General features: G+C 38.5%; 1 protein-coding gene across 3 annotated transcripts; it reads right to left on the bottom strand.

The window, feature by feature from the left end:
• Positions 1–1,895: 1,895 nt before the first annotated feature.
• TRA2A (transformer 2 alpha homolog) lies at positions 1,896–27,350 on the bottom strand. 3 transcript variants are annotated; one of them, XM_032680517.1, is made up of 8 exons: positions 27,078–27,350; positions 18,051–18,184; positions 16,328–16,493; positions 12,698–12,886; positions 4,425–4,540; positions 3,827–3,934; positions 3,058–3,125; positions 1,896–2,885 (listed from the first exon to the last, which is right to left on the bottom strand). In XM_032680517.1, exons 1-8 carry the CDS (start codon positions 27,111–27,113, stop codon positions 2,875–2,877), a joined length of 828 nt encoding a protein of 275 aa, XP_032536408.1. In that variant the 5' UTR covers positions 27,114–27,350; the 3' UTR covers positions 1,896–2,874. The 3 variants fall into 3 exon arrangements, with proteins under 3 accessions (XP_032536408.1, XP_032536421.1, XP_032536413.1); XM_032680530.1 differs by lacking the exon at positions 27,078–27,350 and adding an exon at positions 25,899–26,019; XM_032680522.1 differs by lacking the exon at positions 27,078–27,350 and adding an exon at positions 18,465–18,776.

Below are 27,350 nucleotides of genomic sequence, written 5' to 3'. Positions count from 1 at the left end.
ACCCTGAACCTCCTCTGGTGTAGTTTGAGGTTACGTCCTCTTGTCCCATCACTGGTTGCCTGCCAGAAGTGGCCGACCCTCACCTGTCTACACTCTCCTTTCAGGCTGCTATAGAGAATGATCTGGTCTCCCCTGAGCCTCCTTTTCTTCAGGGTAAACAACCCCAGCTCCCTCAGCCACTGGTCATGTGACTTTGTGCTTCAGACCCTTCACCTACTTAATTGCCGTTCTTTGGACTTGCTTCAGCACCTCAATGTCTTTCTTGTCATGAGGGGCCCAAAACTGAACACAAGATTGGATGTGTGACCTCCCCAGTACCAACTAGAGAGGAACAATCACTGCCCTGGTCCTGCTGGCCACACTAGCCTCGATCCAAGTCAGGGTGCCATTGGCCATCTTGGCCACCTGGGCACGTTGCTAGCTCATGTTCAGCTGGCTGTTGACCAGAACCACCACCTACTTTTTCCCTGGGCAGTTTTCCAGCCATTTTTCCCCAAGCCTGGAAGCACTATGTTGGGTTGCCCTTGGCCTGTCTTGTTGAACATCATACAATTGGTCCTGGCCCATCGATCCAGCCTGTCCACATCTCTCCGAAGAGCCTTCCTACTCTCCTGCAGATCAACACACCCACCAAACTTAGCGTCATCTGCAAACTGACTGAGGGTACCCTCCTACCCTCATTCAGATCATCGATAAAGATACCAAACGGGACTGGGCCCAAGACTGAGTCCTGGGGCACACTACTAGTGACCAGATGCAAAATGGATGTGGCATCATTCACCACCACTCTCTGGGCCCAGCCTTTCAGCTGGTTTTTTTTTTTACCCAGCAACGAATGCACCTCTCCAAGCTATGGGCTGCCAGCTTTTCCAGGTTAATGCCGTGAGACACAGTAAAGACTTTGCTGAAGTCCGGGCAGACTACATGCACAGCCTTTCCTCCCTCATTCACTAGGCAGGTTACCCAGTCATAAAAAAAAAAAATCAGGTTGGTCAGGCTGGACCTGACTTTCCTAAACCCATGTTGGCTGAGCCTGATCCCTTGGTTGTCCTGTATGTGTGATCATACTCAAGGTGATCTGTTCCATAACTGTCCTGGGCACCAAGGTCAGCCCGACAGGCCTGTAGTTCCCTGAATTCTCCCTTCTAGCTCTTCTTATGAATGGGTGTCACACTGGCTAACTATGTTTTGAAAGCACAAAACCAAAATGAAATATACCTGCAGTTCTCTATCTTGAGATATTGGCACTTTGGTTTACAGAGAACAATTCTAACATTTCCTAATTTGTCTGGATCACCAATAAATACCAGTAAAATCATTAGAGTTGGAAGACTTAACTACAGTGTTTCCGATAATTAAGTTAGAACTTGTTTTGTCACCAATTTCTCCTGGCATATTTTATCAAGCTTTTAAAATAGCTGGATGTGTGCTAGTGTGTTTCTTTTAATTACCTGTTAATAGTTCCTGGCATTGACACTCAAATGATTAACACAATTATATTTCAAACGCTCTCTTAAAATCATGACCAATTCTTCTGGGGCATTCCCTGACAATCAGGATGATATTTTGCTGTTAGGGCTTTGTGGTCTTATTCCTCTTGCTGTGCCAACAGATATTCAACCAGTGACTTGACAGAAATCTAAACAAAGTTAGTGGTGTTTCTCTCCTTCAACCACCTCAGCATAACTCCAGCAAGTGTCAAGGATGGCACAAGAGAAAGCTGGACAACCCACTCTGCTTAGCCATGCCATATAACCGCATACTGATTCTAAGGGAAGACGGGGCTCCCGAGATGACAGATAAGTGCTGACTTTATTACCCATACAGCAGTATTAAGTCTTGTTTAACCTATATTCCAAGGTGACAAAATGCAGAACAAAAGACAAGAAACCATGTATCAGTGGACTTAACTTTTACTGAGGAAGAAAAAAGGTTTACATGTAGTTGTAGGTTTTTCCATCCATACTTTCAAAACTCCAAAAAGGACTTGAAACAAAACTTTTTCAATCATTATTGCAATACCAAAAAGTCAGTAATTTTTTTTAATGAACAGCAAATTATACAACTAATTGCTATGTTCAATAAATATTTTTTCTCCTGCACCAATTAAGGGGAAATATCCAACCAAGTACAATGAAAACCCCGGGATTTCAACAGTTTTAACTTCATCTGTTATCCACTGTGTAGCAATCCAGAAACTTTTTTCTATAAAACACAGCCTTAATTTGAGTGTACAAGGATCTATTCTCCCAGTCAGTCAAGTACCAAATTTTTCTCTAGCTCAAATAGTCTACTCTCAAAGCAACTACTTGACCAAAAAAAAAATAATAATAATAGTAAAAAAAAAATTTCCTCTGGTTCATGACTATCTAAGCAAATTTCTCATTACAGAAAAGGCTCAAAGTCATTACTTGTTTATCAAAGTAATAGGTAAACATTTTAACAGAAAGATTAACAAGTTACTTGGAAATGCAGGTTTATGTTAAAGTATCTGAGTGTGTATAATACATGACATGCACGCTTTAAAAATATCAATGCTCTCTTCTGATTAGTCAGGAGTGCAACTGTTTTAAAAACCAAATAGGAATGACTTCCAAAATGTATCAGCACTTTGGGTTCTCTATTTCATTTTGCTCAAGATGTTTTACTACACAAAAACTACAACAATTACAATATTTAAGAGTATTACAATAAGGAGGGATGGAAAATAGGAATAGTTCAACTGAAAACATGTATATTCTAAATGAACCAAAGACTTGTGAAAGAGGTGGAAAGAGGACAAGAAAGGGAGGATAGAAGGGAAAGCAGTAGGGAAGCTAGAGATCTCAACTTTGTATTTAAAAATCAAGTCCTCAACTGGAACTCTTCTGACCTTCAGTAGCGCCCTGGAAAAAACCAAAGATGACACAATTACTATAAACTTAACTGTACACACATCATCTCAGGTTTACTGTGCCCAGCTTTTTAGCTTTCACATTCAGAATTTCCACTGATCAACTCATATAACAACGATGTTTATGACAGCCAGAATCTATTTATTTACTTGCATTTACTTACTTGGACTATAGGAACGGGATCTTGATCGTGATCGGTATCGACTATAGTAAGGCGATGGCGATCGTCTCCTTTAAAGGAAATTAAAAAAGAAACCAAACAACATCCATTATGAAAGAAGCCTTATTCACATTGCTTCTGCAGAACAGAACCATTTCCTTAGCACTGAAAGACTTGGCTTGTGTGAATGATTTCTGCTTTATTTGGCTGTGGCTTACAGTTATTTAACAAATGCTTTTATATTTCTCTATTTGAAGTGTTTAAAACTTAAGATATTCCCAGACAAAGAATTTAATAAACTCTCACTAGCCTTGCAAACACATGAAGTGCTTTTCCAGATGCCTACAATTCTTGTTGAACAACATTCCCTGAAACCAGATAACTTTCAAAACAGCAAGATGGTTATGAAATGTCAAGCATTAAAAATTCCATCTACAAATAATCCCTTTTTAAACAGCAGTGTGTATCAGCTGTTCCTGGTTCTATATACAGCATGGAAAAATGAGTTCCCTTTCTATCTGTCCACTTGATTCATGGAGTACATGCTCAACCTCCTTCAGGTAGCAAAATTAGCCCCCCTGCCCAACTGAATAACCAAATTACATAAAGACTGAAGATGATGACTGCTTTAATCCCACAAAACTCAAAGGAATGAGGCTCTAACACCTAACAGGTATGTACGCAGAATATTGCTACATTTTTTTGTCATCTAACTTTTCAGTCTTCCCAACAAATCCTCTGTTCCTACAGAAATAAAATAAAGATTAAGTACCTGTATCTGTAGTCATATTCTTCATATCTGTCATATCCTCTGTCATAGCCCCTATCATAATATGAGTCCCGGCGACGACCAGCTCCACCGCCACCACCTCCTCCACTGCTATTGGGGAAAAGGCAAAAAAACCCCTTTGGATATCTACTCTTCATCTTGATTTAAATTATTTAAAAGCTTTTTTAAAGTCATCTTGTAGTAAATCTGACACTTAATACTACGCCATGAAACAATATACAAATTAAATATTTAAATAAAAACACCTTTAAAAAAGCCCCCAAAAAATCATGAGGGATTTAAGTCTAATTCCCATCGAAATCAAAGGCAAATGGCAACTTGGTATTTCAGCAGGCTGAGTGCATTAACTGATTATGCTGCATATTATTTTTATAAAAAAACCTGAAGGAGATATTTTTAAAAGATACAATAAACCACAGTAGGATTTAACAGTGTATGTGAATCACAGTAACACATTCTTCGTATTAGTAACTTTGTGATAAAATCAAACTGGCATAACTCTAAATTTTTTTTAAAAAGTATCTGTAGCTCTACTTCCTCAACCAGATTCCAGCATTAAGTTTGAATCCATCAAACTTACTGTGTTGGCCTGCCCATGTAGATGCCTGGGGTGGGTGTATGTGCTCTCTTGGTGATCGAGTAATCCACCCGAATCCTCCTGCCATCCAGCTCCATTCCATTTGCGTGCTCCATCGCCTACAGGAGAGACAAGGAACAGGGACGTGAAATCTGCAACCTACTGGTAAATATGGAAGGCTACGTACAAACACATTATTTTCTATCAGAAAAGCAAGCCCTGAACTTGTTTTGTTTAAACTGGTTACTAGTGCCCCACTGTGGTGGATGGCTTATCTCTTGTCCCCTGGCCTGTTTGCCGGTGGTGTTACAGGACTGCGCTGGGGTGCCGGACTAACGTGACACTCAATCCCTTCTTAAGAGAGCACAATGCTAACTACTAACAGTCACTTTCCCTAGACTTTGTCTTCTATCCATCAGGAAGTTAAACTGAAAGTCAAAACAGCTTTTTTCTAAAAACTGCACCTTTCCTACCGCCGCCTCTAACCCAGAGGGGACGGGCAGATTCAAAAGCCGTGTGAAACAGTGGCTTCCTGTAGGGTGCATATGGCCGGATTACTGCTAGTCGGCTGCCATTTCATGCTCTCCCAGCCTCCTGCCATCTCCCTTACAAGGACCTACTTCAGCAGAGCTTAGTAAAATGGCGGGTTCAGCCTACATGGATACCTAATTACAACCTTCCTCCCCACTCCCTCTCACAATAGCAGCTCGCTAAAGCGATACACAGAAGGGTCTGCGCTGGAGAAGCCTGTGCCTTCAGACCCGCCTGCAGCCCCTGCACACACTCCCTGGGTGTTCTAGCCCGATTCTCCACTCTTTGAGAGTCAATACAATGGCCTTTCACAAACTCAAAATCATGAAAATAAGTTTTTCAAAGGAGCACAGCATACTTTTGAGAATTATATTCATGCATAAAGCACCAAACCCCAAAAACCCCATACCAATAAATTTAACTGTTAATGCCGGACTTAAAATGATTTTTAAAAATTTGCTTTTCAAATTTTAATAGTTTTTATTAGCTGCTCCAGGATCTCTGAAATACTAGTACACACCCTTTACTTCTCGATGCTAAGCATAGCAATTAGTCCAATATATATTATTTTAATTTCTCATATGTGCAAGAGAGACACTTACAATTTTGAGTTAAAGAACATGACCACTTTGCTGGTTTTTATCTGCAGAAAACCAACACCCAGCCACAAAACATGAAGGTACCTCTAAGCAGAGCTTTTTTCTTTTTTTTTTTTTAATGAAACTACTATTCAGGAATTTACTTATTTGCAACTCTAACAAGAATCTTACTGAATATATATACAAGTTATGGAGGAGATACAAAAATCTGACACCCTCATGATTTAACTGATGTACTCAAATTGGAAGTGACTGAAGGACCACTAATCTATTTAACTGCACCGAGTTTGTATTTTAATAATACTGTTTGTATCTATACTATATCGCCACCTAGTGAGTTCTGTTCCATACAATACTGCAACTACATTTAGCCAACTGCAATTTCTAATCTTTTAACATACACTCAGGCACGTTTTGTGACTAAAACATGCTCCTCAGCTTTTACTTTTCTAGCATTGACATAATTTTTTTTTAAAAGTCCCGTTCCACAAGGATGAATTAAATTAAAATAAATCTGTTCACACATCCTAAGAAAGTCTGTGTGCACAAATCAAAAACGAAGGCTGCAAATACCTGGTTGAAAAATTAACTTCATGATGAAAAGCATCCTTCTGGAAATGCAGCAATACACAAGCTAACCTGTAAGAAATTTTCTGCTTCATGGAATTTTTAAGTCCAGTAACAACTTGCAAAATAATAAGCTTAGCTAACAAGAAGCCACCTCAATACAGAACATCTGGCATATGTCTTATTTAGTTAAACCAACAAGCACCTCTTCAAGAGGATGAGTTCTTCGACAGAGGAAGCAGTACAGAGAAGAGCAACATACTAACAAGAAAGACAAAGAGTTAATTTTGAGAGCTGATAGTTTGTTTTAGAAATACCAAGTAAGGTGTTACATTTCAATGGATGAAGATTAGTTCATAGTTACTAGTCTGCATGGAACTCCCAACACCCTAGTCATAATGTCTAATGCCCTACCCAATATTAAAACTTTATTTTTCTTAGGCTTCAGCAGCTGTCAAGAATAACCGCCGATTAAAAATACTAAAATAAACAAAATCTTTAATAGATATACAAATATAACAAAGCCTTTTACAGTTGTGACTGCATTCCCCAAATGCAGAAAAGCCAAAACCTACAATAAGCCATTATAAATCCAACAATAATTAATAGTATGGATCACTCACACTCAGTGATTAGCAAATGGAAATTCCTTCCAAAGATGTTGCCAAATTCTCTGTACCACTCTTAATGTGCACATCTCAGATATTTTACACAAAGTACTTAAGATGACATTATTAGGTAAGGACTGCTGCAATACGACCAAAAGCCCTATTTGAATAGCTGGGTTCAGGTAAGTGATACAACAGTATTTATTTTGTGAGAAGGCTGTAAAAATATATCAATGATTTTAATTACTGGCATTTCTGTGCTTTATTGTAAGTTAAAAGAGTTTACATTAACATTTTGGATTTTACAGTTTTATTTCATGTCTATTGAAAAGAAATTTCAGTTTGCTTTTCTTGCTGTTTGTGGGTATGCATGACTGCTGTGTTGAAAACATTAAGTGTTAAAGGGAAAAAAAAAAAAATGCACATTCTCCCTAACAATGCGGAAGACATTCTCAAATATTATTTAAGACCATCAAGTGCAACTTTTTAAAAAGAAAAATCAAATTATATTGGGGTTTAAGACACACAGTACCCTCTTAGGAGTCTTTAACTGTCAACAATCGATTTTTATTAGAATCTGGATTCTTTTCCAAATATCTGAATGTTGTTAAAAATACTCGCATGGCTTTTGCAAAAGCATTCCTATAAACATGCACTATAAATTCTGGTAGCAAATTTTATGGAAAAAATTCATTTTGTAGGCCAGAATACACATCTGTATGTTTGCAGTCAGAAAACAGTATTAGGATTGGGAATGGCACAGGTAATAATACAATCTTAGATTGCATTTTCAAAGATTTGCAGTTTTAAACTTTCAGAAGACTATCCATAATAACAAAACTTATTATCTGTACGGTGTTAGTTTGGAAAAATAAGCAGTTCTAAAACTACAGCATCATGGTCTCCTGTGGCTCAAAAGTTAGAAAGAAAGCATTAAATTTAACAAAGACTTCAATTTCATTTGATATTTATTACAGTATGTGATGTTTTCTAAATGCATTAGCATTGAGGTAGAGTAAAACAAGTTTGGAAACACTGAAGTATATGCATGAACTTACACAGGTGACTAGTATTAGTTAAACTATCAACAATCCACCAAAACCAATATATAATCTTTCAATCTGGATAATGCCACAAAGAGCAGCTTGGACATGGAAATATGGGGAAATTTCTGTACCGTGGTCACTAGGGGGAAGGGCACAGGGAGGAAACAGGGAGAAGGGAAGGAGAGAATCTGACTTGGCAGAACTGATGTCACAGTCACTTCACACTACACTAGGGGAGTTCAAAATAACATTTGTAATGTACAAAAGATCATAGAATTTTCATTTCAACTGCATTTAACTGCTTTAATTACTTCAATAACTTGACATCACTACAAAGTTTGCAACATACAGACTGAATACACTTCAACAGTCAAATGAGCAATTCGTGTTGTGACTTATTTTGAAAATATTTCCGCAATTTAAAAATAACTATATAAGATGCTGTCTTTTTTTGTCATTGTTTTTTGTTTGTTTTGGTTTTTGTTTGTTTTTTTGTTTGTTTTTTTTTCTGTTTGCTGTGGTTTTGGGGGTTTCCTGTTTGGTTTTTTTTACTGGAAGTCCTTTCTGTACTGTGTTTAATACCATTGATAAAAACATCATCTTCTCTACATCACAGGTACAGAAAGGGATGAAAGACTCGAGAGACTAGGTTTTCTCCCCCCCTGGATTCCGAACACTGGTCCAGGTCTGGATTTAACAAGGACAACTGAAAGGAAATTCTGTGGGGAAAAAAAATCTGATGGGATGAAAAAAAATAAGGAAACACAGCTTTTTACACTTGCTGCAGCCTGCCAAGTTGAATTTGAGTGTCCATTTCAACTTCGAACAACAGTCCATTTACATTCTGAAGTCTGGGATCCAGAACTCTGTAACATTTTAATTCCAAACATTTGGGACCTGCTTGTGTTCTTTTCTGGTATATCAAGGGTCCTTTTTGATACCACGAACAACACTGACAGCATTTCTTCAACAAACTGTGGCAGTTTTGCTCAATAGTGATGGTTTTAAGCTGGTCTGCTTCCACCACAAATTAAATGTTTTGCAAATCAAAGTGATAAACTCTGTTATTATTCTGGTCTTTGGCAACTGAATTATGTTAATAGTTTGTCTTGATTGCTAATGAACACTATTTGAGAAAGCAGTTCTGAAAGATAGTCAACACCAAGGAACCAGCACCAGAAATCAGAACAGCTGCTGTAGCTGATGCTTCTCAGATGAGTTCCTCCTACAGACAGTAGCCTCAGTTTAAACAACTAACACTTATTCTCAGTTAGTGAAGAGCTGGTTAGCGGCATATGGAATCTCTGGTAACTGTAGTAAGAATCATGTCCTAGAACAGCCAACACTTTTCACTTTTCACTCATGATCTTCTTAACTTATTGTTAACCCTGACACAACCAATTCCCCCCCATAACTTTTATTTTTTTCCTCATCCTATACATAGAAGTTTGTGATCCTCTAACACAGGAAGAAAATCCTAATGTGATGGGCAGGTGAATATCCTCTACAATATAATGAAAATACTGCAAACCAACATTACAACACCGGCTCCATGCCAGCATTGCCAATACTGAGAACTACGTAAGAAAGATTTTGAGAAGCAAGTCTTCAGCAAACATTTACACATCTTGTCCTTTGTACGATTTTGCACACACAGTTCTGAAGACTTGGAAGAAGAGTGGCCAATATAAGACACTGCAACACCCAAGGCAAAAAAGCATACCAAATATTACTTACATATTTTTTTTTTAGAAAAAGTAAAATGTAACTTCATAAAAAAATGAAACCCACTACAGCCATAACAGAGAATAACCCTTTTTCTAAAAGAAACCTAGATAGCAACATAAGCTTTTCAAATAGGCTTTGAACAAGCTCACAGACAAGAACATTGGCACAGCAAAAACTCAGGTTTTCTACGCAACCACCAGACATCCATCAGATGTTTTCTAGACATCTATCAGCCCTCGACATTCCTTGTTTGCCATCACACTTTGAACTAAGGGCAGCGTCTGCAAGCGCCTTCAGAACCTAACAGTCCAGCCACGTGCTATCTTGCAAACACTAGACCATTGCAATAAGAGACATTCGATGGAAAACGAACCTTCTGTCTGATCATAAAGTTTCATCTCAACCTCAGTAGAGCTTCAAACAGCAGAGAAGAGATTACACAAGAAATCTCCTGGATTGGGCACACGCATTGAAAAACCCCGTTGTGTTAAAGTGGAATGACTGAGGCTACTGTGATGCTCTGACAGCTGCTCTATCTAGTAGTTATCTAAAGGTGAGCCTCTGCTCCTCTTTATAATCAAGGTGATCATAAATCGTTCACAAGGCTGCTACAGTGTCATAATCTGAAGTTCTCAAATTTTAAACCAGTTACAGTAAAAATAAATTTTAAAACTGCCCCGCTTTGGTGTGTTTAGGACACTGTGAAGTATCAAGCTAGTTGACAACTCAAAAGGTTTTTACTACCATATGGAACTACAAACTGTACCACTTGGTTTCAGAATCTTGACCCACAGCAACATTTTAACCAGTTCAATAACTGATCCAGTTTGTAAAAGTAACCAGGGATGACAAAGATCTTGAGGGATTTCAGCTGCAACACAATCCATGCATAACTGACACTGACCTATCTCGAAACAAATTATGAAAGTTTAAATGTAACTACTGAGAATTAATTTGGTGCCAAATTTTAGTATTGCCAGTGCTTCAGAGCATGTCTGCTGAGAGGCTTCCCTAAAGGACAATAGTGAAGATTATGAAAAATCCTAATTTTTCTGTAAAGTTCCACTCTCATTAATCCACCTATCTTTAAAAGGGTTGGAATTTAGTTTGACATCTCATCTCCTTATTAGGATATTTGGGGTGTTGGGGAATTTGGTTTGGTTTTTGTTATTGTTTTTGGTTGGTTAGATTTTTTTAATTATTATTTTTAAGACAAAGTTATTTACTCAGAACAAAAGTAATTCAAGTGTCATTGCTTTTAAGTATACATTCAGCTTTTCAGATTTGAAGTATCTGCCACATAGAGAATTGCTTCACATTCTTCAGAGTTCTACTACAGGAGCCTGTCACAGAGTTTCACACCTACCTTACATCTATATATCTGCCCTTTTTCTACACCAGCTGTCACTTATCTGTCCTCAAGGCCCGTGAAATAAGTCATATAAATGAGTTTTTCTGCTGTCCTTTTTGCCAAAGTATTTCAGTTATCTGAGTTCCAGATGTTGGGAGAGTTTGCATCCTTTCCATTTCTTCATGCACTAGCCCATTGGGGAGAAAAATTTGGTCTAATTACATTCCAAACTATTTCAGTTCCTGTTTAAGGTGCTAATCTTTTTCTGTACTTTTGAATGCAAATAACATCCCATTTTTTTTTCTTTGCATTCCAGTTTTGTAGCATCTGCCAAAACAGCTTTATACTGAACAAATTACTTCATGCTATTTACATGGAACATTTTAAGAAATGCATGGTGTCATGCATGACCATTGTCCATGGCAACCAGGAAAAAAAACCTACTTCTAAAGACATATGAAGCTGTACAACAGACAAGACTGGGACACGAATATGACAAGAAATACTCTGCAAGTATTTTGGACTTTAAATAGTCTACAGAACAGTCACTTTTACAAAACCCCACCAAACTCACAGTGCAAAGAAATACCAGGCTAAAAGTTAGAAGCGAGTAGGCCATTAAAGACAGATGGAGATATACAGCTATCCAACCCTATTAACCTCTCTCAACCTTCCAAGTGAAAGTGGAAAAATACAGAAGGGACACTAAAGTTTTGTGTCCTTTTACTCACCCCTATATCCTGCAACAACCACACATGTACACATCTACACCTACTCTTCCTACAAACTGATTCTCAGCTGGATCATACCAGAAATCAAAGGCGAGAACTGAGTATACGTCAATCAAGTAATTCACAAAACAGGTTTTTTTCATTAAAATATCATCAACTAGCATCGATGTTCTCATTTTTCAGTTCCTGCTAGAGGGATCCACAGCTGTCATGCTCCCTCCCTCCCTCCCTGTGATGCTAAGTGATTTATGAGAGGAGTCCTATTTATTGTTTAATATCTCCTGATGAAGAAACTTATCAAATATAAACAGAATCAAACAGCAGATCTGAAACATCCACCCAAGCCTATTAATCCATAAACAAGATGAAGTCTGTGACTAAGTTTGCCTGAAAGAAAAAGAAAATCCCCCAATGCAGGTTTACAGACCTTTTTTTTTTAGGGTATGTCTTTACTTTTAATAGCAATTTCATCTCCAACTTTCAGTAAATGTAGTAAGGTTCACAGCATCTTCACAGGGATAAAAAAAGTACTGCTTATTGTGGTGAGTCATAACATATAGGGTGCTGTTCATATTCTTGGATTCTTTCCTTACAAATCAATAATACTAACAACTCAGTCTAGTTGTAAATACTCATCTGTATAATCAGCAAAGCCATTGACCAAGGCACATTTCAAGACAAACCCCATTATTTTGCAAATGCATAACATACTTTTAGAGAAGAAAATGCAAAGAGAATCTCCAAAATTTTGATACAGAAAACTACTTTCGAAAGTTAACTTCCAAAACGTTTCAAAAATACTACAGATATAGAAGCTTCACAAAGATTTATTTTCATTTTAAAGTAGCAGACTAAAATCAAAGTCCAGTGCTCACTGGTGATTCAATACAACCAGCTCCTACTTAAAATTTGCCCAAACATCAGAACACTGAACTAAAATGTTTAATCTGTTTACAGGTGCCATATTGCTTGAACAAAGTATTTTCAATTAATCTCGCTATGAGAACCTGCTAATGAACACACACTCAAAAACATGTTTCTTTTTTTTAATGGAGAATTCATGATGACAGTGCATAAAGAGCACACCTATAAAAAGTAATGAAGCATGAATGTACCTCTTTAGAATCGTCAATTCTCTCAAAATAAACAAAAGCAAATCCTCTTGATCGTCCAGTCCGTTGATCATAAACCACATTGACACCAGTCAAAGGTCCATAACGGGAGAAGACTTCACGCAAATCTCTCTCAGTGGTATACAAACTGAGGCCAAACACTCCAAGACAGGTATTGGGATCTGGATTAGCCTGGTAAGACAAATGTTCAACTCCAATTAAATTTATATTAAAGAAGTTATATATTCTCATATAAAAATTCAGCAATTATAAAAACATGAATCTGAAGAAAACTAAACATACAGTATTATAAAGCTTAACACTTCATTGCAGGATATTTTCAAAAAGGCAACCACTTTCAATGGTTTTTATTTCAGAAAAAAGACCCAGACAAACTACTCCTGTGGGTGAAAATCTCAGTTCATAAAAATTAAGCATTCTGATTACAGAGAAGCTATAGAGTAATAAGAATCCATTTTATTAGTATTTCATACTCAGATTGCCAACAAGCTGCAGATACAACATACAAATCTGTGCTAAGAACAGGTCTGCCAGCCTGAACTCCCACCTTCAGCCTTTCTGCATGGTCACCACTGGTACTAAAGAGTGCACACTGCCTCCAGCTGCACACACCAAATGCACCTGAGCTCCTAAGAACAGACAACTGAATTATAATTTAGCTTCTACCAAAACTTCCTCCCCCTCAACATTTCCTATCCAGCTATACTGAAAGTCAATATTTACATCTGAAAGTTTATTTTCCCACTTGTAAACGGGATGAAAGTCACCTGGTTCTTTCATCTAGAGAAAAACAAGTGTTGAAGGCCAGTTCTGCGAAACTGTAATCCAAAAGAACGCATCCTTTTTTATTTATTTATTTATTTAACTTCAACTAAACAAAGTCAAATACGTAACTGTACAAAGTAAAATTTCTCCTTTATATTTCTTTATATAGAGAAGTCAAAGTTTCTCTACATGTGACAGAGTTCATCTAATGCCAATTCCACCATAAGATTACTTTAATAAAAATTAAGCACTTTTTTCACTTAAGCTTCTGGCACCTGTTATACTAGATGTAGCAATTTAAAACAGCAGCAACAAGCACAGGGATTTAATGTTTCTGCCAAAATAATAACTGCAAGTTGACACACCTGAAATTTGTATTTCACTTTCAAATTTTCAAAGCCATCAATGCACAGTAATTTATGCCCCAGAGCTTGCCTTTCAGCCTGATTCAAAGAGTGAACAGGCTTAGATCTTCTGTCATGTTCTTTTCAGCGCTTTTGTTCAGGAGTCTATTGTGAAAATAAGATGCCCAAACTACTCATATATTTCATGTTCCTTTCTTTCCATTTGTCAAAGTTCAAACTTTTATTTTAAGACACGAATCCTCTGCAATTCCTTACTATAGCTGAAGAGCACACCAAAACCTGGCAGTTTGTAATTTAAAAGTTTTAATTATACAGGTTTAGATAGACTGAAACATGGAGTAAAAACATATCTGATAATTCAGTGGCATTGGCAGCTATACCGATTTTTTTACTGAACTCTTGGGAGTCTAATGAAATCTGTCTTTTAAATCACTGTTTGGAGAAGCCTCTCAACACAGTCCGTACCTTTTGCCCTTTTTTTAGCAACCCCCTTACATTTAAAAACTCTATTACCTTTTCTGAGACAAGAGAAGTACTAAGATCAGTCTGCACACCCTGAGCTACAACTGATGGCTACATTACCACTGGAAGGACTAAACTGACTGTGGAGGACTAAAAGGTAGCTTTTATATTAGGTTTTTGTACTGCCTCCCATCAACACAGTATGCAAGCTCTCTTTACAAGATCAGAAGAAAATTGCTATCAATTCTCCTGGCATCTTTAGGACCTTGCTATTTAGGGGATTCCAAATCTGACTGACTTGAGTTTCATTATGATGCTACTAGAACTAGTCCTTAGAATTCTCAGAATCCTTAGAATTAATGTGAAATTCACTGTGAGAACAATTTTGGTGTTTCACAAAGTCATTTCCAAGGCAGAAAGACTTCTTCACAGAGCAAAACATCCTACTATTTCCTGAAGTAGTAAAGCAGATTCTTCCACCTTTCAGCAGCAGAACTGCTAACCCATTTCAAGTTCAGTTATTTCTGCCAATTTTTAAAGACATTAGATTAATATTTACTACATTGTGATGAGAGGCCGGCAACAATCCACAAAAAGTTTAAGCCACTATATGTTAACACTACTGGAGTCTTGCCCTTTTCCACATGCTTTTGCCTGCTCCCTCACATTGGTATCACCTGCTCCTGGTGATACGCTTCACGTGGGTAAGCCTGCAAAAAACCTATATGCTTTTTCACAAAATTAATAAAAAATCTGAAGACTAAACCAGATTAAAACTTGTTGGATGAAAAAAGTACCACTGCTCTCAACAAGGAAAACACTGAGCTGTGTTCAACAGCACTCATTTACATCAGCCTGAAGTAACGGGAAACCAGAAGCTATGGATTAGACAAGAAAGTGCTGGAGTGGAGGGCTATGAAGAAGATTAGGGGACTGGAGCACCTCTTACAAAGAAAGGCTCAGAGAGCTGGGCCTGTTTAGCCTGGAGATGACTGAGAGGGGATCTTATCAACACATACAAATATCTCAAGGGAGGGTGTCACAATCACAGGGTCAGACTCTTTTCAGTGGTGCCCAGCAACAGGACAAGGGGCAATGGGCACAAACTGAAACATGGGAAGTTCCATCTGAATATGAAGAAAAACTTCTTTGAGGGTGACCGAGTACTGGATCATGCTGACCAGAGAGGCTGCAGAGTCTCCTAATGAAAATCCACCTGAATGTGATCCTGTGCAACCCGCTCTAGGTGAACCTGCTTTAGCAGATGGGTCAGACAAGATGATTTCCAGAGGACCTATCCAAGCCCAACCATTCTGTGATTACAAAGGACACTGGGAGAAATCTCTTCAGAATGACATAAGATCAGTATCTTAAATTTTGGTTGGTGTAGCTATACTTCCTCCTGCCCACAGAGACACTTCTCGTTTACATTTTGAAAAGCTTACTGAACCTTTTTGTAACTGTATATTTTTCTAGTTTATTAAGATTTATGTATCGCCTAATAACACAGGGCTTTACTTCAAGTTATACCAAGTTAAATAATCAGAGGTATAAAATCACAAGCAACTTTCAACATAATATGCTCTATGTTATAAGCAAATAAACACTTGGGAATTTCCTTCTTTGGATCCTCTAGTCAATCTTATCAATACTGTCAGGTTGCAAGCTCACACAGATAAGGTCTCGTTTTTGTGAGGGGTGTATCTACTTGGAACTGTAAAAAAAAAAAAAAAAAAAAGGCAGAAGGGTTCAACTTCTAGAGCTGATGGAAGCAGATGTCACTATACCTGCACATACTGACTTGCAATGGAATGTTTTTCAATGAATTTCTACAACTTCCCTGCCAGTCACAGACCCAAGAAATAAGTGCCCAGCTGTAAGGACAGAGACTGCTCCACACATAGCCCCCACTCCCACCCAATTCCCGTATCCTCCAGTGACAAGCCAGCAGGTCAAACTCAGCCTGCAGGTAACCTGGATAAGCAGCAATTGTTTTGATACTCAGCCTTGATGAACATACTCTGCTGCCAGTGTGCCTTCTCCTGTTGGACATAGGAGAATGACTACGGCTCCTTCGACGACGGTACTCTGGGGTGTACGATCTGCTTCGAGAACGTCTCCTATGGGAATGAGAATGGGATCTGGACCGAGTGTAACGTCTGTGCGAGTGTCTTCTGGACCTGGATCTTCAACAAAAAGAAAGCCATTAGTTAGGTCACATGCACATAATGTACTGAACTGTAAGCCTTGAATTTCCTAGACAAAAATCTTTTTTTTTAGAGGTTCTCTACAACTATCTTTTTTTTTAGAGGTTCTCTACAACTGAAATCATTAAGCTTCTTTTACCTTGCACATCTAAAGATTGCACGGACCTCTAACAATCTGCTCGGTAGCACCATTTTTAACTCTGTGAAAGTACTTCTGGCATACACTAAGGATTATATTTCAGGCATTTCAAAGTTTAAACTTTTACCAGCTTGGCTGCTTATGTAACTAATATTTGCACAATGATACAGAAGCCAGATATGCCACATTGTAAAGTACTGTTTTGACTGAAAAACTGAAAGATCTGGCAGCACCATACTGCTGCAATATCTACAAATGAAGTTCAACTAGGGACGAAAATTACTCCAGACCAAAAAACCCTAAACACCTGCTTAACTCCTCAAGCATTTCTTTGCACACATCTTGCCAACAATAAGCTCAGTTTTAAACAGGTAGTTATCTGGCTAAACACTGCAATAAGAGAAACTATAACATTAGTCTGAACTTTGGGAATTCAGAGCACAGCAACTCTTTTTCAGCTGCCCTAGTATGAAGTGTATAAAGAAGATGGGTTACTGATCTCTCCCAAAAACTGGGGAGGAGGAACAACATAACACTACGCAATTCCTCTTCCCTCTCCAGAGCTACAAATGCTGTTTTCCGGTTTCTCTCTTCGTTGATGAGAGAAAGATTTGGTAGCTCTCCCTTGTTTTCATCCATATGATGGTGCAAGGGAATAAAGAAGATCGGCAGTATAAGCCAGATAATATTTATGACATATTAGAGGAAAAAAAAAGACAGACATATCTCTTCTGTTCCAAACAAGCTCAGTCAGAACCAAGCTTTACCTTTATAAAGCTTTACCTTTGCGCACAGAGACTTGGAGCAGAAAAGGGCAGAGAAAGATACGCAGCATTGAAAAATGAATTTAAATCTTAGAGCTCTCATAAATTAAGAACGTATTCACAACCGATTTAAGATGTAGTTTTCGATTATGTTTTTCAAGCCTCCAATGAAGGAATGTCAAGAACATCCCCAACAAGTGCTTTCCAATATTTCCAACAGTTAGAGAGCCTACTCTTTTTTATCTAGCCCTGACTACCCTTACTACAGTTCTCACTGAACTTCTTTTTTCCCCCCTAAAAGAAAGATCCACACAAAAATTCCCCCATGAAAGATTTTGGGGGGAGGAGGCAGGACCTTTACAAAATTGAGATGCAATCCCCTCTCTCTTTTGGAAGAGACAAGCCTACAAATTTTAGCTGTGATTTCTACATTAGTCCTTCTATTTACAGCGCTTTCTCCATTCATACCCATGAAATCTTTCCCCAACTTCGTCCATCTAGGAGCAGCACAAACAGGCAACTTTAACATAACCCCAGAAGCTTTACAATTTTTACAACAGGAGAAAAGAAATCTCAGTCTACCAAAAGAACACCAGTAACACTGAGTTGACACAAGTAATTTTCTGGATGTACCTTGATTTTGATCTTGACCTCGAGTGCGATTCAGAATGTTTGGAAGCCCTCGATGGACTGCGAGATCCTGACCTGCTCTCCGATTTTACACGAGCAGGACTCCCAGCTGGAGATTTTGACTGGGAGCGAGACTCCTAACAAAAAAGACAGTATTAAAAATGGTATTGGTTGCATAAATGCCTAACTCCTAACATTTAAAGTACAGTAATTCTATTATATTGATTGCTCCTGAAAAAACAAATGGTTAGGCAATACCCTCCAAAACAAATTTCATTTTGCTAACCCACTGTTAATATTGTATGCTTTCCTCAAATAGGTCCCTGCTTGAACCAGATCACCAATTCTCTATTAACTAAGTAATCATGCAAATTCATCTACAACTTGATCATACAGACACTGGAACATAAACCATACATTTACTTAACCTAGGACCCATTCATTCTTCCAGATTCTTTTAATTCTACTTCACTCTTGCTTTCTACTTTTCTTCATTCTTCATTGAGTTTTTCATTTTTCATACTTCGTGTATTCTTCCCCAATTCAAACAATTCATTATAGCCTTAAAAAAATATTCAAGTGCTTCTATCTGACCAATCTTCTGTTCAATTTTTTCCCCCATTCAATTTTAATTTTCTGATCTTTAATACTTTTCATTAGCCTTCTTTTATCTTGATTTATCTTCCACATTCTTGGAAAAAACTCTTCAATTTCTTCACGAACATTAACCTTAATGGAAAAAGAACATTTAGTATATTTAAGCACGTGGGGATTATAAAACTCTGCTGGAGTTCAGATGTTATCTATCAAATTGAAAAGCCAGCAGGTAAAGTGCAAGAAACTATTTTATAAAACAATCTTTTTTAATATCTTTAAAACTGTATAAGTGTCTACGTTCTAACAATGAGCTTACTGAGTTCTCAGTGTTTTACTGTATTTGCAAAGCTACCCTCCTCCCCTCAGACTTTTTTTAAAGATACATAGATACACTAAAAACTAATTAGCACAATATACTGAAGTATTGATATCATTGATTCCCCCCCCTAAAATAATAGCTATGTACTTCTCAATATTGAATATCCCAAATTTTACTCCTGCAGATTACTAAGACACTATCAGTTCAACAGAATGGCCAAAGATTTCCAGTCAAAACCTATCTATGTACATACTTACTTGCATAATACATGCACACAGGCATAAGCAACATAAATTATTATTCTTCCTACTTTTTCTTCCTCATTGTTATCCTGTTTTCCTTATATAATCCATATAAACTAAGACATAGAATAGTATAATTAAATCAATCCAATACAAGTAAAGACAGGAGGGTTTTTTTTTTCTTGCATGGTAAGGCACACAAGAGAAAAACTAGGAAAACAAGCAAACAAAGAGCAGGTTAGGATTTCCTCACATTTTATAGCACACAGCATTTCTAGGGAGCTTAGCTATAAAATCCCCTACAGAATAGTATGCTACAAAAATCTGTAAGTTCACAAAAGCGTGCAAAATGCTTAATGAAAAAATGCATAGCAAGTTCCCCTCCCATAGGTGTTACATTTCATGTTTATCTGCATTATTTCTCCTCCTGCCTGTCCTCACAGTGTTTTTCTCAATTTATTTCTTACTCTATCTATGTCCAGATTTGCATTTTCTCTTGCAGTTAAAATTCTTCAGAACTTTGGGCTGAAATTCTTTTCAAAGGATGCTGTCCTCAAATTTCAAGACAAAAAGTCCACCAGAAACGGAACTTGAGAACTCCCTAGTAACAAGTATTACAGCCACACTACCATTCCCTCAATGAAAAGGACAAGGGACACATGGAGAATGTCACCTATTGGGATGACAGGCCTGCCAAACTTCAACAATGAAGGCCAAATTCAATGCTTGGCTGTGACAGGTGAACCATATAATCAGGTCTGCATAATAGTTACCCTTATTAAGATGGCTATCTGTGAAGCTAATTACATTACTTTCTCTGAAAAAATCATGTACACTCATTGAAATATTACCAAATTTTACTTAGTGTTTTTACATTTGAAAGCCACTGTTCATAATTTTGTTTTAGAACCAGTAACACGATTTTTCATCATCTCTCCTCTGGTTTTGTATTCTTCAATGTTTAATAGCTTCCTAAATTCTTTCCTTTATACTTCATCCCTTCCAACAATTGCCAATTTCTCTGGGAATTATTTCTACTTCCCCCCCAGTAAAACTGATCAACAATACAGAAAACCATTCGAAGTGACATCATATTTACAAAACTCCCTTCAATAAAAAGCCTCCTCAGATGGCCCTTCTTCATGAGGATATTGCACTGTCCATATCTTTTACATCTGAAATCAATTCTTGAACAAGAACTCTGAAAGCCTGGACAAAAGCAACCCATCACCCCCCACCTCACTCCCTAGACACTGCACAGCCTAGAAGTGTTGGGAGGTGCTAAAAATACCATACAATGTACAAGTCGGCTTAGTGTTCTTAACTATTCACCTGAAGCACCTAAGGATTACCACCTGTAGAGTTTTTTTAATATCAGTTATGACAGCAAATCTGTATAACATTGCCAAAACCAAATATGACATCATTTAATGTACATCAAGTCCTTTTGGAACTGTTTAAGACCCTTAGGGGCTGCACTAACAAACATACAACCTCAAAACTGGAGCGACACAGGCAACAGCCTAAACTCCTACATATTTCAAGCTTCCTCAACCAAATAACTGTAGATGTAAATTGCAGCTGAAGAGAAGCTACCTGATAGCAGTTGCACATTGGGCCTGTCATTGGCAAGCAATTACATCTCATCTTCTGATGCAGCACAGATCATCTAGTTATACCTCCTACAAAGCTTCAAAAGGAGAGACAAATGGAATCACAGTAACCTGCAAGAATTTAAGGACTTAAGGATGATGCTGAAAAAGTACCTAATAAGATTTGTATGAGAAAGACTATAGGCAGGGATTAAGAGATTCAGAGCTCCAAGGAGTCACAAAGGAAGATTTTAGAGAATTTTCTTCCTCTACTTCCTACTATAATGAAACAATTAGCACGCTGTATCTTAGTCTATACCAAACCAACTGTTCTTCATGAACAGTTTATATCTATTCTGCAGTATGAATGACAAAAATATTTAACATTCTATATTATCTTCAATATGAGAAAACAGACACCTCTACTATCCAAAGCACTAAAGTCTCTCAATTCTGTACTAGTCTTTAAGCAACCTAAACATTCGGATCTTAGCTCCATCATTGCCACAGCAACTAAATACTGCACTCTGGATCCTCAGCACTTTCTTATCTTTCTGCTCTCAAGATCCTCAGTTGTTTAAGGGTCAAATGACTGACTGGCCACTGTCACCATGTCAAACCACCTAGATCTGCTGTCACTACTGCCTGCAGGAATAGAAGCAACAGCTAACTTTGTAATACTTGTAATATCAGGCTTCCCTTTCAAAACAAATGCTACATCTGTCAATAAACACTTCCCCCACCCCCAAAAAAGCCAACCACACAAACCCCAAAAAAACCCTAACAAAAGCAAACAAAAAACATACCAACCCCTCACCTAAAATAACAGCTACAGAAAAAAAACCCAACTCAATTGTAACAGGGTGCTTCTTCAGAATAAGACACACACCAGGAAATGGGATTAATGATTCACCAAGAATTGGAACTTGGAGCCAAAGAAGTTATTGTAGACAAACACAAAATCCAAGGTCTGCAGCTTCAGTTACTGATAAGAGGAGCATTTAGAAGCATTTAAAGAGAGCATTGAAGAGTATTTTTAATCCTTGCCGCCTTCTCTCTTTCCAGAAATAATCACAAAATGAAGTGGAAAAGATCTCTCCCCATTACCTCATGATCACATAAAACCAGTCACTGAAGAACTATCAACAACTTTTGAGGATCCACCTGAGCAAGACATCAGTCATGTCCATGTATTTCATCCATACTGGTACAGCTGTTTAACTGACCTAAGTTCTATCACTTATCTTCCTTGAATCCTTCAAAATAATTCCTACTTTCCAATATAATTACTATTTTAAAAGCATTTACAACACTTTCACACAGAATAGAATTGCAGAAGTCTTTCAGAAGTCTTCTTTCAGTTTTCACTCACCAAGAGAAGATATGATAAAGAACATGGGGGAGGCAACCACAACAAAAAACGAAAATAACAACCTGCTCCTGTCCCCCATGAAAAACCCCAAGCAAACAAAAAACCAAACCACCAAGACCTATTCTTTTACACTACTCTTCTGTCCTGAACTTCTGTCATGCCTTACCTCAACTCACACCTTACCATTTCAGAGTATGACTGAAAGGTATCAAAATTTAGAGCAAGATGCTAAATAAAAAGAATGAAATAAGTTTAAACTCGGCTTTCTCTAACAAAGCACGGGAAATGAAATGGAAAGGAAAAAATCATTAAACCACACAGAAATTTCAAATGAAATTCATTTGGCCCTCTTAAGAGGAAATACACACGGGGTGAAAAAAGGACAGGACGAGCAGTCTAGCAATACCACTAAGCCAGTAAAACAATAGTTCAGAGTTTCCAAAAATCCCACTAAAAAATCCTATCCAAACTAAAAAAAAAAAACCACAAACGAAGTCAATCTCTAAGGGGACAGAAGAATGTCAGAAAAAAAGAAAAAGGAATTTAGCAGCAGCCTACGTTCACTAGATGAAACTGTCAAGTTAGTGACATCTCACTTATGAGAAAAGATGACATTTTAAACAGTTTTGACAGCAATCTCCCAACTTTCCTTGAAATTTACAAGAGAAGTTAAATCATTTTTGCTTCATACTATGCCCTGTTACTCTATAATAAAACCAAAACTGATCCCTTAAGTAGCTATTCGTCTATAAATATTATAATAGTATACATAACAAACTTCTGTATAAAAAGTAACTCATAAGTCTTGCTACCTTGAAGACATGTATATTTTAAAAGTTACCAAAATAAGTAAACTTTATGCATTTCTCAGTGTTCCTCGTTATAAAAAGGGGAAAAAAAAAAGGTTTCAGTAATAAACTTTTTGAAATTACAAGTTGATCTTCTCACTGAGGCTTGAAAATACACCTCTTCAGGGAAGCTTCCGTAGTCACTGCTGTACCACACACGGAAGATGGTAAAAAGAATTTGTTTTCAAAAAGAGCAGTCTTCCCAGCTGACATGGTCCAGAACAACCTAGAATTTATTAAGCTCGATTAAAACAAACAAACAAAAAAATTAAAAGAAAAATAAACCCCTGACTTTCAGAAAAACTCTTGTTTCCCACACTGGTCATTAGACACCACAGGGTGATCACAGCACTCTCCAAGTGAACATAGAACCCCTGAGCATAAGCACACATTGTGCCTGTGTTTCAAAAGGTATGGAAAGCAATACGCCTTCCTTTGCTCAGAGGTGGCACACTGCCACTTCAGGAGAGGTGGAATACAATAGCTAAACGAGCCCGACCCCCGCACCGTTTGCTTTTTTTGGCAAAGAAATTATCTCAAAGTTGATCAGTTACGTAATTCCACAGGTAGTTAAGTATTTTGCATACAAGCTTCATGAAGAAAATATAAGGCACTTTCACAGCTAAACTAACCCAAAAGCTGCTCACAGACCTGGGAATTATGCATACTTCCTTCAACAAGATGGCTGACATGCAAAGTCATACATTTCTTGAAGTGCTCTATTAGTTTTCACTATTTAGCTCACTGTAACATTCTGCACAGAGCAGAAGGAGACATCTCATTTGAAGGAAGGAACAGAACCAATACACAGTTATAAAATGGGAGTTCAACCTTTGTTTTGATAAAAAATTTTATCTATTTAGACCAACAGCACATTAATACTGGTACAAAAGTACTAAACCTTTAAGATTCAAATGTTATCAGAAGCTCAAAAAAAACTAATCAAAGTTTCACGTGGAGCTACTGAAGTGTAGATTTGTTTAGACTCCCTCTTGTTCGCTGCTCTGGGAAACATGTTAAGTTGTACCACAGAACACACACTAAATAAACAACACCCTATTTAAAATACTGACAAATATGAAAGGAAATAAGAGTTGCCTGTCACCTGATAACAATAAAAGAAAAAAAAAAAGCATCATTTGTCTAACTTCCTCACCAAAAGCATTCCATGGTGATAAAATACTTTGACTTTTCCAAAACCAAGTCACTGGATAACAAGCACTACTTAAAATCTTTTTTTATTCTTAATGTCCATAAACTTAGCTCTAGCACATCCACTATATTTTTAATTCTTCTGTCAATTTCTTTCCATTAAATCATCATGCTTGAGGAGGGGGATTTCTTCTGTTCAACCAGCCACATTCTTAATAGAGAACTTGCTGAAGTTGAAACAAAATGACACAAAAACAGAGTAGATGTTGGTTAATATGAGCATATTTGATTAACATTTGCTTAAAAAAAGAATTTAATAAAGAAATGAGTGAGCTCGAGAAGAAAAAAAAGCTCTACAATGATTTTACCCAACACTTTAGAAATGAAAGTTTTTAAATAGTGCAAATTAAGCAAATTCATTGACAAGTTATTTCCATAATTATTTTCAATTTCCTGGTCAGATTAATTAACATTATGATTTAAAAATAATAAATTAGAGGCAAAGCACATATGTGGACAATATCTTAATGCTGACAAAATAAGCTTTAAAAAAAAAAAAATCCTGATCATACTCAACTTTCATTGAAGTGTTTTGGGACAATGTGCACCTACACAGGTAAAACATAAAAGGGTATAAACTAAACTTAAAGCCCCCTTACTCCTTTGGCATTTAGTTTTTTAAAAGCACATCACACTAGTCACTACTTAAGCGTGAGGGGGGTGGAAGAACTGAAAGGGTACTCAGAACTCTTATTCTGCCGATTTCCAGGAAAACGGGATCTTTACAAAGTTTTTTTCTGGTTTCTGCAGTTCTTTCTCCCAGTGAAATTTTTTGCTTTACTCTCAGGTTCCCGTGCCTGCATGGAGCAAACTGAAGCACCAGGATATTCAATGCATGATAAGAGTCCTATCCAACTGGGAATAGCAGACTAAACACTACAGCCTCAAAGTTGCACATGCCTAATTTTATGCCTATGGGCACTTTCAGTGGAAATTAAATGTAAAACATTACTCTGAAATGAAATTTCTTATTTCAAGTATTTTAGTAGCATCACAACAAAAAAGTAATACTGAAGAAAAAAAAAGCTTACAAAGGTACTTTAACAGAAGCACAACTCCCCCAAATTACAAACTGCTCAAGTACCTGCCATTATGTTCAATTATAAAAAACACCAGTAGACAAGACACTGGCACATGCCAGACTTATTGAGAAATCTCAGTGTTATGGAGTAAAAAGAGAAGTTTTCCAAACAAAGACTCGACACAGTCAGCAGCTCTTTCCAACACATAAATTTTCCACCACAAAAAAAAGAAAAAAAACCCCAACAACTAATAAACAGCAGTCACAGAAACTGCTACATAGGACTTTTCAGACTTTGCATACTCTGAAAACGTTATTTTACTTCTATCTTTGGCAGGAGGCAGTGTGAAGAAATACTGAAAGGACAAAGCTATAGCAGCTTTGTAATACAAACAACAGATCCATCAAGGAACCCAATATAAATGTTCTGGATATTAACCCAATATAATTATTTCCTAACAATAACCCCCAGTGGGAATACAGACAAGAAAATAATTCTTAAAAATATAAATATTGGCTGCAAAATAGGAGATTGAAGTAATAATAATAAAAAAAAAACCCCAACCAAACAACCCCCCCAACTAAGTATATTCGTTGCTTAACTTTCTGAGACTTAGTTGTTTCTCTTTCAGAGATTAGTTTATTTACCTGAATAGATCTTAGCTATACAGCCACCTTTTGTCCAAGCAATCAACACAAGAACAGGTTTTGTTCACCTCCCCGAGGAAGCAGCAGCAGTCATTGCACAGCCAGGTAAAGAACTTTCGGCCTACGGAATTTATTTTTTTTTTTTAACTAACACCATAAAAAGGGCAACAACACTCGTGTAAAAATAATTATTGGAATGTGACACTGTTCTTCCAAAATTTCATTGCTTGTTTCTCCAGACAGTAACTATATATAACTGCAAAGCTACTGTCACTGGTTTACCAAAAAGTCACCAAAAGGATGCTCAGGTGTTCCTCTAAAGAATCAAAACACAAAAAAACCTCTGCAAGTTTCTTTAAAAAAGTAAATGGTGATGGAGGAGGACTTGAGCACACATTTTATTCCCGTTTCAAGCAGTTTCTAATTCCTGCTTGCCTCGATCAACCCTAAGAAAAACCCACAAAACAATGAACATAGAAGGGACCTGTCACACGTGTACGTGAACACCTGCAGCCATTAGAGGAAAAAGACACAGTCCTAACGAGGTTACAAAGCCACAGCAGCTCGTCCGAAGCCCTCCAGCTGCGCGATCGATGAGTTTCACGGGTTTAACAGCGACAGCCGGAGCTCCCCGATGGCCGGAGGGGGCCCGGCCAGAGGCCGCTCCTGCAGCCAGGGGAAGCAGCGCACCTCGCACAAAAGGACGCGGGGTCCCTCCTCTTTCGGGCGGGAGGAGGCCTCGGCTGCCCGGCCGCGGCCCGGGAAGCGGGGACGGGGAGGGGCAGGGCAGAGCAGCGACCCGCGGGCCCGGCGGGCAACAGGGCGGCTCGGGATCGCGGGAGGGAAATAGCAGCGGGCAGAAACCCCGGGGGCTACAGCAGCGTCGTTCTCACAGAAACAACCTGCACTGGCGGGCAGGGGCCGATCCGCAGCACCGGGGCCCGCACCCCGTTGGGGCGACGGGACAAGCCAGTGTGTGTCGGAGAAACGCGGAGAGAGGAAGGGGACGCGGGCCGTCACCCACGGCCCAAGCGAACCTCAGGCGCCTGAAGGAGCCATTTTAGAGACAAGCTGCGCTGTCCCCACCCCCGCCGGGCCGGAGGACGCCGAGCGCCCCCACCCCCCGCCCCTGGGCCCGGCCCCCCCCTCAGCACGGCCCGCGCAGGGGCGGCCACTCACCCTCCCCTCGAAGTTGTTCTCCTCCACGTCGCTCATGTCGGCAGAGTCCTGGCCACGGGGCTGCGGCGAACGGGGGACGCTAGTCCCGATTAGCAGCAGCAGCACCCACGGCCGCTATTATCGCCGCCGTTACCGCTATTGCCGCTATTACCGGCACCACCGCTGCCTCCCGCCCGCGCCTCCCGCACCGCCGCAAAATGGCGCCGCCGCGGCCGCTCCGTCTGCGCCCGGCACCGCGCGCGGGGCGGGACCGCGCCCGCCCCTCACAAAGGA

Source organism: Chiroxiphia lanceolata, chromosome 1, assembly GCF_009829145.1.
Source record: "Chiroxiphia lanceolata isolate bChiLan1 chromosome 1, bChiLan1.pri, whole genome shotgun sequence".
NCBI classification, from domain to species: Eukaryota; Metazoa; Chordata; class Aves; order Passeriformes; family Pipridae; genus Chiroxiphia; species Chiroxiphia lanceolata.
Note: the sequence above shows the minus strand (reverse complement) of the source record. Positions and strands in the feature narration are given on the sequence as shown.

Coding starts and splice junctions, on each gene's coding strand:
- TRA2A (XM_032680517.1), bottom strand. CDS start 27,113: ATGAGCGACGTGGAGGAGAACAACTTCGAGGGGAGG. Junction 4,541..12,697: donor GAATTGACGATTCTAAAGAG/GTACATTCATGC, acceptor TCTCTCCTGTAG/GCGATGGAGCACGCAAATGG. Junction 3,126..3,826: donor GAATATGACTACAGATACAG/GTACTTAATCTT, acceptor TTTCCTTTAAAG/GAGACGATCGCCATCGCCTT.